This window comes from Scyliorhinus torazame, chromosome 8, assembly GCF_047496885.1.
Source record: "Scyliorhinus torazame isolate Kashiwa2021f chromosome 8, sScyTor2.1, whole genome shotgun sequence".
NCBI classification, from domain to species: Eukaryota; Metazoa; Chordata; class Chondrichthyes; order Carcharhiniformes; family Scyliorhinidae; genus Scyliorhinus; species Scyliorhinus torazame.
The window spans coordinates 258,598,655-258,613,937 of NC_092714.1; the positions used below are offsets into that span (position 1 = coordinate 258,598,655).

At 47.1% G+C, this 15,283-nt stretch overlaps 1 protein-coding gene across 2 annotated transcripts in view; it reads left to right on the forward strand.

The window, feature by feature from the left end:
• The first annotated feature begins 298 nt into the window (after positions 1-298).
• The window catches only part of pigu (phosphatidylinositol glycan anchor biosynthesis, class U), a 35,117-nt gene continuing 20,132 nt past the window's right edge, over positions 299-15,283 (forward strand). For both annotated transcript variants that reach the window (XM_072515183.1, XM_072515184.1), the window contains exons 1-4: positions 299-476; positions 13,112-13,176; positions 14,761-14,820; positions 14,911-14,973. In XM_072515183.1, the coding sequence (XP_072371284.1) occupies positions 347-476; positions 13,112-13,176; positions 14,761-14,820; positions 14,911-14,973 (318 nt within the window). In that variant the 5' untranslated portion in view covers positions 299-346. The remainder of the gene's footprint in view (positions 477-13,111; positions 13,177-14,760; positions 14,821-14,910; positions 14,974-15,283) is intronic.

Here is a 15,283-nt window from a genome sequence, read left to right on the forward strand (position 1 = left end):
ATTTGCTTTGATCACTTATCCTGTAACTCAGTTGTGTTTTAATAATTCGCTGCTGAAGCAAACTGCTGCGTTATCTGCTCAGGACCTGGATTGTTTTTGCTCAACTCCACCCCCCCCCCCCCGCCCGAGCCCCAAGCATGCCAGTTTTAAGGTTTCGCGTTTCCGTGCGCTGACTCGAGGGGGTCGGCGCTGGAGCGGTCTGGGTCGGTGCCGGTTCGCGCACGCGTGCGCGCTGTGCTCCACGGTCCAGGGCGGCGGGACTTCGTTTCCCGACCTGCCCGGCGGGGATCTGCGTCACGTCCGCTTCCCTTCGCCCCGCCCCTCCACCGGGCCGGTGGTTGGGACAATGGCCGCCTCCTTGGTGTTGGCGCTGGTTGTGGCTGTGACGGTCCGGGCTGTGCTCTTCCGCTCTTCGCTGGCGGAATTTATCTCGGAGCGAGTGGAGGTGGTGTCGCCTCTGAATTCTTGGAAGCGAGGTATTTGTGTATTTCCTCTCCGCGTCAGCTCGCCCGCTGCTGCTGTCACCTGGCAGGGTGGATGGGCTGAAGGGCTCGGGGGTTTGGATGGTCAGTTCACACTGGAGAAGGGGTGGGTGCAAATGAAACTTCAAAATGCCCCCAATTCATGGCCAGCCGCATTTATCATTTCATGTGTTTAATGTCATATATATAATATGTATATGTACACAATTCCATTGTTCTTGCTAGGATTTCAGTAAATGTAACTATATAGGTTTTACTGCTTAATTTACTGCTTAAGTCTTGAATTGAGATAGTTCCAAATAACACCTTTCAGCAATAAAGGCCTCTGAAATGTAGTAGCACTTGGGCAGACAACATATGGGCGGCACAGTGGTTAGCACCGCTGCCTCACAGCACCAGGGACCTGGGCTCGATTGTGGCCTTCGGTGACTGTGTGGAGTTTGCACATTCTCCCTGTGTCTGCATGGGTTTCCCTCTGGGTGCTGCGGTTTCCTCCCACAGGTTGGCCATGCCAAATTGCCACCAAGTGTCCAAAAATATTAAGTTGGGTTTACTGGGTTATGAGGGTACAGTTATTGGGAGGTCTTTCAGAGGGTTGGTGCAGACTTGATGGGCCAAATGGCCTCCTCCTACACTGTAATGATTCTATGAACTACTGCAGCTATTTTGTTTGACATTGTTTAATCGGTGCAAAGAGGTGCGGGACCAAGTTGTTCAGTTTGTTGCGTTAACTTTTGTATTTGTGTAGCGCCTTTCATAACGTCTGGGCAGCCCAAAGCACTTTCCTGCCAGTAAAGCACATTTCTGGTGTGTAGTTGTTGCTGTGGTGTAAGGAATACAGTAGACCATTTGTACACAGTAAACTCCCACAAACAGCAATGTGCTGAGACTAGATTTTTAAAATTGTGATGTTGATTGAGGGATAGATATTGGCCAGAACACCAGAGAGAACCTGCCTGCTCTTCTTTGAAAGAACGATGTCGGATCCTTCACATGCATCTGAGACAGCAGACTGGTACCAGTTTAACATCTCAATTGACAGACTGCAACTTGCAGCACTTACTCAATACTACACTGGATTGTCTGCCTACAGTTTTCTGCTTCAGTTATCGTGTTGGACTTTAATCCATAGCTTTCTGACCCTTGAGTTGAGATGTATTGGTGAGGACACCTGAAAGAGCACAGGAATAGATGAAACCTTTTACGTTTCTTGTGAAGCAAAACTCACTACTGCAGTACTTCATGTGTGCTGTGGTAGACTGCTAGCCTGGATTATGTGCTCAGTTTTCACATTGTATGGTGTTCCCTGACAGTGTTGACTTTGGAAAATTTGGGCTGTGCAGTAGCACAGTGGTGAGCACTATTGCTTCACAGCGCCCGGGACCCGGGTTCGATTCTTGGCTTGTGTCACTGTCTGCTCGGAGTCGGCACGTTCTCCCCGTGTCAGCGTGGATTTCCTCCGGGTGCTCCGGTTTCCTCCCACAAGTCCCGAAAGACGTGCTGTTAGGTGAATTCTCCCTCAGTGTGCCCGAACAGGTGCCGGAGTGTGGCGATTAGGGGATTTTCACAGTAACTTCATTGCAGGGTTAATGTAAACCTACTTGTGACAATAATAAAGATTATTATATTATTTGCAAAGCTTCCAGCCGTACCATTGAAACCTCAGCTTGTTTCTGGGAAGGGCATTTTTGAGCTGTATGACATTCTGATGAAGTACTGTTGGTTGTGCAAGAAGTAGTTTGACCTGTTGACTTAAGTAACTAGTAGGCCTGTCAAATGTTCTATAAAAGTTCATTCTGATTAATCTCTTAATTGCATATTTTTCTGTTAATCTTGATTTTAATTACATATTTAAACATTTATATGTCAGCTTTGCTTTTATAGTTTCTGACAACCCTATATTGGTTTCTTATTTTGGCTTGTGCTCGTCCGTGCATGGGGAATTTGCCTGGTAAGGTAAAGACTGATTAGAAGTTGGATATATTAGTTATCGTGGGCTTTGTGTGGGGGGGGGGGCAAGCCCCCGCGGGTGAAGAGGACAATGCTCGAGCGGAATCGGGGAGATGGTGGGCTGGCGCTGCTGAATTTCAGTAATTACTACTGGGCGGCTAACATAGCCATGGTTAGGAGGTGGCTGGTGGGGGGTGAGCCGGCGTGGGTGCGCATGAAGGCAGCTTCGTGTAAGGGCACAAGTTTAGGGGCACTGGTGATGGCGCCCCTGTCGTTCAGCGAAAACAGCGCGAGAGGAGAGAGAGCCGGGACAGCGAAAACAGCGCGGGAGGAGAGAGCCGGGAGATTTTAAAAGCGCGGGAGGAGAGAGAGCCGGGACAGCGAAAAAGGAGAGAGCGCGGGACAGCGAAAACAGCGCGGGAGGAGAGAGCCGGGAGATTTAAAAAGCGCGGGAGGAGAGAGAGCCGGGACAGCGAAAACAGCGCGAGAGGAGAGAGAGCCGGGACAGCGAAAACAGCGCGGGAGGAGAGAACCGGGAGATTTTAAAAGCGCAGGGAGGAGAGAGAGCCAGGACAGCGAAAACAGCGCGAGAGGAGAGAGAGCCGGGACGGCGAAAACAGCGCGGGAGGAGAGAGCCGGGAGATTTTAAAAGCGCAGGAGAAGAGAGGGTCGGGACAGCGAAAACAGCGCGAGAGGAGAGAGAGCCGGGACAGCGAAAACAGCGCGGGAGGAGAGAGTCGGGAGATTTTAAAAGCGCGGGAGGAGAGAGAGCCGGGACAGCGAAAACAGCGCAGGAGGAGAGAGAGCCGGGACAGCGAAAACAGCGCGAGAGGAGAGAGAGCCAGGACAGCGAAAACAGCGCGGGAGGAGAGAGCCGGGAGATTTAAAAAGCGCGGGAGGAGAGAGAGACGGGACAGTGCTGGGAGAGGTGAGTGCACAAAAGGTGTGGCAGGAGCGCCTTTAGTCACGGAGTGCTGATTGGAACAGAGTGCACCTGAGTTTAGGTGAGTGATTTGAGTTTGGGCGAGTGGCGAGAGAGGGCTGAGTTTTTGTTGGTGTTCGGGTTTATCCTTGAGGTTCTATTAAAAAAAATTTTTTTTTTTAAAAATTATTTAAATTAAGTAACTAATTGAATATGGCTGGACAGGTGATTTGCTGTTGCTTTATGATGATGGAACTGGTGGATCCCATTGAGACCGTCAGTGACCACATCTGCAGCAAGTGTTGGCTGCTCGAGGAACTTCGGCTCAGAATTGATGAGCTGGAGACCGAGCTGCACACACTGAGGCACATCAGGGAGGGGGAAAATTACCTGGACGCTTTGTTTCAGGAGGCAGTCACAGCCGGTAGAATAAGTACTGTTAATTCGGACAATGGTCAGGGACAGAGTGGTGTGACTGCAAGGGAGGCAGGTAGGGGGATCCTGAGTTTAGGAGTTGAGGAGCCTCAGCCCTTGAGCTTGTCCAACAGGTATGAGGTACTTGCTCCCTGTGTGGATGAGGAAGAGGGCTGTAGGGAGGATGCGTTGACTAACCACTGCACCGTGGTACAGGAAGCCATTCAAGAGGGGGGAGCAAAAAGACAAGTGGTAGTTGTAGGGGATTCTATAATTAGGGGGGTTGATGGCATCCTTTGTAAGCCAGATCGAGAGTCCCGCATGGTATGTTGCCTGCCCGGTGCCAGGGTGAGGGACATCTCTGATCGGCTTGAAAGGATTTTGGCGAGGGAGGGGGAGGATCCAGTTGTTGTGGTCCACGTTGGGACTAGCAACATAGGTAAGGCTAGGAAAGAGGACCTGTTTGGGGATTATCAAACACTAGGGACTAAATTAAAGAACAGGTCCTCCAGGGTTATAATCTCTGAATTACTACCTGAGCCACGTTTTTAAGAAAAAGATAGATACCTTTCTAAAGAATAAAGGGATTTGGGGATATAATGTACGGGCCGGAGAGTGGAGCTGAGTCCAGAAAGATCAGCCATGATCTCATTAAATGGCGGAGCAGGCTCGAGGGGCCAGATGGCCTACTCCTGTTCCTAGATCTTATGTTCCCGCCGGCACGGTACGCCACCAGTCCGATGGATGGGGGGGTTCCGAATTTGACGGGTATTGAGAGGATGGGGGACTTGTTCTTGGAAGGTAGCTTCCCGAGTATGAGGGCACTGGAGGAGAAGTTTGCATTGGCTGGGAGAAATTAATTCTGATATTTACAGGTACGGGACTTTCTGCGGAAGCAGGTACCTTCCCACTCCTGCCGCTAAGGAGGATTCAGGATAGGGTGGTCTCTAGAGGATGGACAGGAGAGGGGAGCGTCTCGGACATATATGGAGAGCTTCTGGGTTCAGAGGAGACGCAAACCGAGGAGCTGAAGCGAAAGTGGGAAGAGGAGCTGGGGGGCGAGATAGAGGAGGGCCTCTGGGCGGACGCGTTAGGAAGGGTCAATGCTACCGCAACATGTGCCAGGCTCAGCCTGATCCAATTTAAGGTTGTTCACCGGGCTCACATGACAGTGGCCCGGATGGGCAGGTTCTTTGGGGTGGAGGACAGATGTGTGCGGGGGGGGGGGGGCAGCGAACCATGTCCACATGTTCTGGGCATGTCCAAAACTGAGGGAGTTTTGGCAGGGGTTTGCCGACACCATGTCCACGATATTAAATATGAGGGTGGCAATGAGTCCGGAGGTGGCGATTTTTGGGGAATCGCGGGACCCGGGAATCCAGGAGGTGTGCGAGGCGGATGTTCTGGCCTTTGCTTCCCTGGTAGCCCGGAGGCGTATATTGCTGGCATGGAGGGACTCAAAGCCCCCGAAATCAGAGACCCGGCTTTCAGACATGGCAGGCTTCCTCAGCCTGGAGAAAATTAAGTTTGCCATGAGAGGGTCTCTGCTGGGGTTCACCCGGAGGTGGCAACCATTCGTCGACTTCTCGCAGAGAACTAATCGTCAGCTGGAATGGGGGGGAGGGGGGGTTGGTTTGCGTAGGTTAGGGGGGTAAGTAATGGCAAGACCTGTGGGAGAGGGTGGTGGAATGTGCACTATGTATATATTTTTCTTGTTATGTATATTGTTGATTTTGTTGCTGTTAAAATGCCAAGAAAATACCTCAATAAAACGTTTATTAAAAAAAAAGAGTTGGATATATTAGAGCAAGCCACATTGATGGTTATACCTTTACAAATTAACTGCATGATACAGAAATATGGAAAACTCTCATAACCGAAATCTGAAGGAAAAGTAAGGGAAAATTACTTAATTTCTAGCATTTGGTGAAGGTACCGAGTGTATCATGCCCCAAAACCTATTTCACGATCAACCTCCTTGATATTTTCCCATTATCTATTAATCCCTCCATGTGGTTCTTCTCAGGTTTGTAAATATAAAACACAAGTAACCTTTTATTATGTGCAATTTTATAATTAAATGGACAAAAAAATGTAACTGACTATTTACTACCCCTTTCCCACCCTGCCTTCCTAACTTGCCCCACTCTCTCTCTCACACAGACAAACAGCAAGGGGGGAAAGGGTAGTGGAAAGGAAAATAAAATGTTCAACAAAAATAAAAGGACAAGGTTCTTGATGCTCTTGGATGATTTGCAGTCAATGTCTTTCTGAAGTTCAGGCTTTTATTTTGGTACGTCTTCCTTCTCGCCTTGAGATGGTTTTCTCTGGCAAGGTTGTCTGCTTTCTCTGCAGACTCCATATCATTTTAGGTCACAACAGAGGATGTGCCAGGCACTCTTTCAGAACAAAGATTCCAGAGATTCCGTACATCAGCGCCGAGCCAAGTTGCATAGACCCATTGTCACAGCCACACCAAAAGTGGCAGGGGGCTGGGAACCTGAGCGGGGCGACATGAGAGAGAGAAAAACAAAGATGGAAACTAAAGACAGAAAGTAGAAAGCAAAAGTGGAAGGCAAAGCATGTGTGCAGGAAGAGTCTCCGGCTGCATCTCCTGGAAGCCCGGGTTTCGGAGCTGGAGTGGTGACTGAACACTGTGGAGCATCCGCGGGGTACTGCATATGGGCAGCTGGTCACACCGCAGGCTCAGACCCCACAGACAGGAAGGGAATGGGTGACTCCCAGGCAGAGCAAGAGGACTAGGCATGCAGTGCAGGAATCTCCTGTGGCCATTCCGCTGCAAAACAGATGTACCGCTTTGGATACTGATTGGCAGCAACAGCCAAATTCATTGCACACGGTTGACTCAGTGGGCATTTTTGTGGCTGCAATCGAGACTCCAGGATGGTATGTCACCTCCCTGGTGCGAGGGCCAAGGATGTCTTAGAGCGGCTACAGGACATTCTAGAGAGGGAGGGTGAGCAGTCAGTTGGTCGTGGTACACATTGGTACAAATGATATAATTAAATAAGGGGATGAGGTCTTAAAAGCAAAATATAGGGAGTTAGGAAGCAAGTTTGAATAGTAGGACCTCAAAGGTAGTGATTTCAGGATTACGACCAGTCACATGCTAGTCAGAACAGAAATAACAGGATATATCAGATGAACACTTAGTTGAAGAGATAATGCGAGGGGGAGGGTTTCAGATTCCTGGGACATTGGGACCGATTCTGGAGCAGGTGGAACAAGTACAAACTGGGTGGGTTACACCTGGGCAGTACTAGGACTGATGTCCTATGGGGAGTATTTGCTGGCGTGGTTGGGGAGGGTTTAAACTAAAATGACAAGGGCCACAAGTCGGAGGAGGGGAAAACACGGACAAGAACAAAACGCAGAGGGGAGTCAGAAGAGTGTTAGGCAGAGAAATCTGGAGTCCATTATTAAAGATAAAATTGCAGAGTACTTGGAAAACTATGGCAGGATTGGACAGAGTTAGCATGGATTTATGAAAAGGATGCTTGACAAATGAACTGGAATTCTTTGAGGATGTGACTCGTAGAGTTGTCAAGGTGGAACCAGTGGATGTTTATTTGGACTTTCAGAAGGCTTTTGACAAAGCCCCACATAAGAAATTAACGTGTAAAATTAAAGTGATAGAAAACTGGTTGGCAGACAAGAAATGAAGACTAGGAAGAAATGGGCCTTTTTCTAAATGGCAGGCAGTGACTAGTGGGGTACCGCAGGAGTCAGTACTTGGACCCCAGCTATTCACAATATATATTAATGATTTAGATGAGGGAACTAAATGTAATATCTCCAAATTTGCAGCTGGCAGAGCAGGCTCAAATTGCCGAATGGCAGCCTCCTGCTCCTATTTTTTATGTTTCTATGTGAATACAGAACATTGAGCAAATATCAACAGGATTAGACAAAGTCATGATGATATTAGAAAGGAAACTTATGCTTGACATTTTGGAGTTTTTTTGAGGACTTAATGAGCAGAATTGATAAAGGGGTACCGGTGGATATGCTGTATTTGGATTTTCAGAAAGTCTTTGATAAAAGTCCCACTTAGACTCGTGTGCAAAATTAAAGCACAAAATTGGGGGTCATTTATTGGCATGGACTGAGAATTGGTTAGCAGAAAGGAAGCAGTATGGATAAATGGTGGAGTCCTGTGGGGGTCAGTGCTTGAGCCCCAGCTATTTACAATATACATTAATGATTTTGATGAGGGAACCAAATGTAATATTTCCAAGTTTGCTGATGTCCTAAATGTGTCTGAATGTCAGTGGTGAGGAAGATGTTAAGAGGCTTCAAGGTGATTTAGACAAGTTGAGTAAGCAGGCAAATGCATGGCAGATGCAGTAAAATGTGTATTTATGTGCGGATGAAGAAACCAAATGGCAGAAGATTTGTTTAATGGTGATAGATTAGGAAATGTTGACGTATAAAGGGACCCGGGTGTCCTTGCACACCAACCACTGAAAGCACGCATGCAGGTACGAGCAGTTAGGAAGGCAAATGGTTGGTTGGCTTTCATCGGAAGAGGACTTCGAGTATAGGAGCAAGGCAGCTGTATGGGGCCTTGGTGAGACAGCACCTGGAATATTATGTGCAATTATGGTCTCCTTCCCTAAGAAAAGGATGTACTTGCCACAGAGGGAGTGAAGCAAAGCTCTTTCCACAATCCGTGCACTGGAACGCACTCACTCGGATGTGTGCGCGCCTCGGTGCTTTTCCAGTCACGATGTTGAAGTACTTTTCCATCGGCAGACATTTTTCTTCCCAAGGTGGATGATATTCAGACCTGATTAATCAGATGACTTCAACCATGATGTTTGATTTCAGTTTTGTATCTGAGAATTCTTCCCTTCTAATCCCCCGCTTCCAAGTTGCTGCGCTGCCTCCGGAGTCCTGCTTCATAAGGTTCACATTCCTGGGACGGCAGGGTTGTCATGTGAAGCGAGATTGGCCTGTATTGACTGGAATTTCGAAGAATGAGATGGAATCTCGTTGGAACATATAAAATTCTGACAGGATTGGGCAGACCTGGATGGGGGGGTGGGGTCTAGACCAAGGGGTCACAGCCTCAGGATATGAGGTTTGGACTGAGATGAGGAGAAACCTCTTCACTCCTGTGGAATTCTCCGCCTCGGAAGGTTGTGCAGGCCGAGTCACTGAATATATTGAAGAAGGAAATGGATTTTGAAACTAAAGATGCCAAAGGGTTTGGGGGAGAGCACGGAGGTTTGGCATAGAGGATCATCCAAGATCATATTGAATGGTGGAGCAGGCTCAAAAGGCCGATAGGCCTACTCCTGTCCCATTTTCTATGTTTCCATGGCCCTTAACCCCCAGCGTCTCATTTGGAGGGTGTCCCTATGATGCACGGGATGCCTCTTGGCAGTTCCCACGTAAGGGAAGTGCTGACTTCCGCTTGGCTGGGAACCATCCACGAAACAATTTAAATCGCTAACTTGAGATGGTTCTGCCAGTTACTCTGAAAGAGTTAGACGGGAACAAAAACTTCTAACTCCAGAGTAACAATGTAAACATCCAGATCCAGTCTCACATGCGACACAATGTACAAAGGCGACCACCCCAGGGGACCCACCATGCCCAAAATGTCTCTGTTTCTCCACCCCCCCCCCCCCTCTCCCGGATTGAGCCCCCATCCCACCAGGACCCATGTGTCCGACCCCCCCAACACCATTCCTTAAGTTTATAACTTACCTGCTGCCTGTATATTGTTTGCACCTCCCCTTTACATGGCAGCTACTGCCATAAAAAGTGGGCGTAACTTAGCTCTCTACGTGTCAGTTACCCCACGACAAAGCTGCCGGGGGGGGGGGGGGGGGGGGGCCCAGCCTCACCACTATGTCTCACTTAGCCAGAGTGTGGGAGGTTAGGCGAGACAGGGTGTAGGAATCTCAGCACAGGTAAGTCTGGCGAGCGTGGCAATCCGCCGGAGGTTGCTACTCGCAGAAGTTACGGGCCTATGTAACACCGCTCCACCACTACGCATTGGGGTGTGGATGGTGAAGTAAACTACTTACAGTTAAAGGGTGTGTGCTGGGATTTCTATGTACAAGCAAAATGCAGTTGCTAGTTCTTGGTGGGATTTATTTAACTTCTGAGTGTGAAGTCTGTTGTAGCTGCAGTCAGCTGTTCCTCCACACTGCATTCATGCGTTTCCACCAACAGCCTTGGCCCATTTTCTTTTTCACTTGCTAACCCTGAGTGATAAACCTGGTCCGGGTGACTGGCAGACATAAATTGAACCATTACCATAAGACCATAAGATATAGGAGCAGAATTCCACCATTCGATCGTGACTGATATATTCCTCATCCACATTCTCCTGCCTTCTCCCCATAACCCTTGATCTCCTTATAATCAAGAAAAACCCCCTTATCAATCAAGAAGACCAGATTTGTACTTGAGGTGCTTTTACAGGGCTACAGACCAAGAGCTGGAATGTGGAATTAGTCAGAATAATTATTTCTTAGGCCATCAGAACTAAGCGCAGGAGTAGGCAATTAAGCCTCTCGAGCCTGCTCCACAGTTCAATACGGTCATGGCTGACCACCATAACAGGCCAAGGATTGACTTGAACACCTTCCATGACCTAATGTCATTACAAGGACATTTAAAGTGTGAGCACTGATATTGTTAAAAAGGTGCTTTAAACCATTTTACTCACCCTTATCCATCTGACTCATGTGCTCCTAATTACAATTTTCATTTCAAAAGGATCTCTCAGCATCAAACTTGGCACCAAAATTGAGCTTGACCACTGTTGGTTCATGAAGGTTAAAACCAACCCGGATCCCAGCTCCTGGTTGCCATCCAGTGACTTGCAGAGAAGTTGCACTTTGGATTGACGATGGGTGAGGATGACCGGATGAGGAGGAGATTTGGCTGTTATGCCCACTCCAGTCAAATAGTTTGTCAGCCCCTCGCAGTGTAGGATCATCTGCGAAAATGGTCTGTCACTCAGATAAGGTGCCCAAAGGCTACCTGTGTTGTGGAATTGTATTTTGGTACATTTCAAGGCTTTCAGGAAAGGCTGGGAGAACTTTGGGAAAAGTAGTGCTATAAAGAATACACCACTGGAGTAGTGAGCACTGTCATGAGACTTCAGGTAAAGCTGCTCGGCTATAGTCTGTTCATAGAGTCATACAGCACAGAAAAGGTCCATGGGCCCATCAGGTCTGTGCTGGTCAAAAACAGCCACCTAACTATTCTAACCCCATTTTCCAGCACTTGGTCCATAGCCTTGTACGCCTCTGCTGTCTTAAACGACCAGTGTACATGCACCAATTTTCATATTATCTAAACTTGCTGATCAACCCTCCTACATTCATATCTAAATCTTTTATGTAAACCACAAACACCAAGCGCCCCAACGCTGATCCCTGTGGGAACCCCACAGGACACAGGCTTCCAGTCAGAAAAACACCCCTCAACCATCACCCTCTGCTTCTTATCACTCAGCCAATTTGCCAAATTTCCTTGGATTCTATGGGCTCTTACCTTCGCTATCAGTCTCCCATGTGGCACCTTATCAAAAGCCTTGCGGAAGTCCAAGTAGACTACAAAGAACAAAGAAATGTACAGCACAGGAACAGGCCCTTCGGCCCTCCAAGCCTGTGCCAACCATGCCGCCCAACTAAACTACAATCTTCTACCCTTCCTGGGTCCGTATCCCTCTATTCCCATCCTATTCATGTATTTGTCAAGATGCCCCTTAAATGTCACTATCGTCCCTGCTTCCACCACCTCCTCCAGTAGCGGGTTCCAGGCACCCACTACCCTCTGCGTAAAAAACTTGCCTCGTACATCTACTCTAAACCTTGCCCCTCGCACCTTAAACCTATGCCCCCTAGTAATTGACCCCTCTACCCCGGGGAAAAGCCTCTGACTATCCACTCTGTCTATGCCCCTCATAATTTTGTAGACCTCTATCAGATCGCTCCTCAACCTCCTTCGTTCCAGTGAGAACAAACCGAGTTTATTCAACCGCTCCTCATAGCTAATGCCCTCCATACCAGGCAACATTCTGGTAAATCTCTTCTGCACCCTCTCTAAAGCCTCCACATCCTTCTGGTAGTGTGGCGACCAGAATTGAACACTATACTCCAAGTGTGGCCTAACTAAGGTTCTATACAGCTGCAACATGACTTGCCAATTCTTATACTCAGTGCCCCGGCCAATGAAGGCAAGCATGCCGTATGCCTTCTTGACTACCTTCTCCACCTGTGTTGCCCCTTTCAGTGACCTGTGGACCTGTACTCCTAGATCTCTTTGACTTTCAATACTCTTGAGGGTTCTACCATTCACTGTATATTCCCTACCTGCATTAGACCTTCCAAAATGCATTACCTCACATTTGTCAGGATTAAACTCCATCTGCCATCTCTCCGCCCAAGTCTCCAAACAATCTAAATCCTGCTGTATCCTCTGACAGTCCTCATCGCTATCCGCAATTCCACCAACCTTTGTGTCGTCTGCAAACTTACTAATCAGACCAGTTACATTTTCCTCCAAATCATTTATATATATATATATACTACAAACAGCAAAGGTCCCAGCACTGATCCCTGCGGAACTCCACTGGTCACAGCCCTCCAATTAGAAAAGCATCCTTCCATTGCTCCTCTCTGCCTTCTATGACCTAGCCAGTTCTGTATCCACCTTGCCAGCTCACCCCTGATCCCGTGTGACTTCACCTTTTGTACTAGTCTACCATGAGGGACCTTGTCAAAGGCCTTACTGAAGTCCATATAGACAACATCCACTGCCCTACCTGCATCAATCATCTTAGTGACCTCCTCGAAAAACTCTATCAAGTTAGTGAGACACGACCTCCCCTTCACAAAACCATGCTGCCTCAAATGCACACCCAATCACCTCTTTTAAAAAGTCAATCAAGTTGGTCAGACATGATCTCCCTTTAGTAAAACCAGTCTGACTGTTCACGATTAATCCTTACCTCTCCAGATTAATTCTGTCTCTCAGAATTGCTTCCAATAGATTCCCTACCACAGAGGTTAGACTGACTGGCCTAGTTTATCCCTTCCTCCCTTCATTGGGTGTACTCCAGTCCTCTGGCGCCATTTGCATTGAGTGGGGCTGTCAGCTGAAACATAGCTCGATTGCTCCTGCTTTCCCGCTCTTCTGTGTGCGGCTAAAATGCTGCTTTTCTTAACCCAGAGTCAGACTATTAGGAATTTTAATGAATTTATCAGGGTACATCTCTTCAAAAACATTTCCTTCTCTGTTTTTGTATTTTGCAGCTTGTTTAAGTGCCATAATATTTGTTTTCTTTATGTTTTAGTTGTGGAAGGGCTTTCTTTGCTGGATCTAGGAGTGTCCCCATATTCTGGAAATGTGTTCCATGAAGTAAGTACAATATTGTCAGTTGTGTATCTCTGCTCATCTTGGGAAATGGAATGACGCAGGTTTCGACATGGATCTATTGATGGTTAAACCAGCAGCAGACAGTAGAAAAAAGGGAGTGTGGCACTGCAATGTACTGGTGAATGTGTCCAGATGTTCCAGTGCGCACATTACAATGTACCTCTTCCTGTCCCTTGTGCAAGCTTCCCCCAATTTTAGCAGAACTGGAAGCATGGCTACCAGTCAGCTCCCACAAACAGCAATACGATAATGGCTAGATAATCTGTTTTAAATGTTGGGAAATAGACATTGTCCAAGACACTGGAGATCTCCCCTGCTGCCCTTTGACTAGTGCTGCAGGATCTTTTGCACCCACCTGAGGAAGCAGTTTGTGTGTTGATTTAATGCCTTGTCAAAGAAATGGCAGATATGACAGTGCCCTTAAGTACTGCCTGGACTATGTACACAAGTATTTGGAGTGGGACTTGATCTCCAATGTTCTGATTCAGGCGAGAATGCTCTCACAGGTTTATTATTGAGCACCGGCCTATATGACAAGTAAACCGGATTGATATAGTAGGATTGGGAGAGCTGTTAACTGAAAGTACAATTAAACTTTGGTGCTTTCAATTATGTAAAACAATCGTTTTGGAGATCTCATAAGTAGTCCAGTTCAGGCACTGCAAGTATGTAACTGAGTCGTATAGGCACAGAAACTATCCAGCTCGATATCTGCATTCTCTGGCCTCAGCTAAGATAGTTGTAGAGATTGGAAATAACGCTACATCTGTGGGCTCTGGGGAGTGGGGCAATCAGTTAGAGTCCATCAATATCCAGCCATCTTTTTTGCAAAGAATATGTTTGAAGATTTTGGTTAAGGTTATAGGATTGATCCCTCCAACCAAACAAATGCTAACATTCCACGTGGGAGCTCTCGCCTTAACAATGGCCATTCAAATGAGGCGATCGAGGGAAACAGGTATTTACAGACAGATCATATGTCCCTTAAAGTTTAATGTGGGAGCTCACTCCTTTCAGGCAGTGCTTGATCCAGTCAACCTCATCAATGGATTTGATTGCTTACAATGCTCTTGCACTGATATTTGTTTAACTCGTGGACAATCAGCATCTGTGTACCTGTACATGACACAATCTCCCCCTCTTTTCCTGCTGGCATTTCTCATGTGCCTTCCAATCCTGCCACTGAACAGACAGAGCTGGAGATGGCTGTGTAAAGGTTTGGGGCGGTTAGTGGGCTGCTCGTCTTCCATGATCCGATCTAAGCAGGCATCATTGTAAAAACACCTTTGGAGTCATATGGGCTGTGAGATGTGGGTAAACGGGGGTTACCGATCTGTTAATTAACCTGCAGCATCATGTTTGTTCAAGGAGGACCCACCCTAAAATCCTCCTTGTAAATTATTTCATTCTGTTGCCCTCTTGTTCGAACAGAGGAAATTGGGGACCCAATGTTCTACTGAAATATTCCAGGAAATATTGCTGTCTTTACTGCTTTTATCTGTCAGTTTGCTGAAAATCTATCTTGCAAATATTAAGTCATACTTTATTGTTTCTTTTATTTTGCAGACACCTCTTATTTTATACCTCTTCCATTTCCTTATTGATTATGCAGAGTTTGTCTTTATGGTAAGTAATATGATGGAGAGCCACTTGCTTACATCCCTTTTAAATGCTTTTGTGTGGATTTTTGAATCTGGATGAATTCTGTTTCCACAGGCCACGGATGTTATAACCGCAGTTGCACTGTATATTGCCGCTGAAGATTTCAACAAAGTCGTGGTAAGAAAATGGTGATTTAGATTATAGTACCAAGATGTATAAATTTGCAGTTTCTGTCTTCAGTTACTAAAAATGCTAATGCTAGCAGGAGCTTTTATGGGCAAACTTAGTGATGTGTCACAGCAGGGGATTGTCCCACAGTCAGGGGAGAGAACGAGCACTTGGATGCACAAGTTAATTTTGTGAATTGATAGTACTTGCGTGTAATCAGATTTTTTTTTTCCAGAGGGATTAGAAAGGCGGTTTGCATATCTGTTGAGAAGAAATGTAAGGGGCGGCACGGCGGTGCAGTGGTTAGCACTGCAGCCTC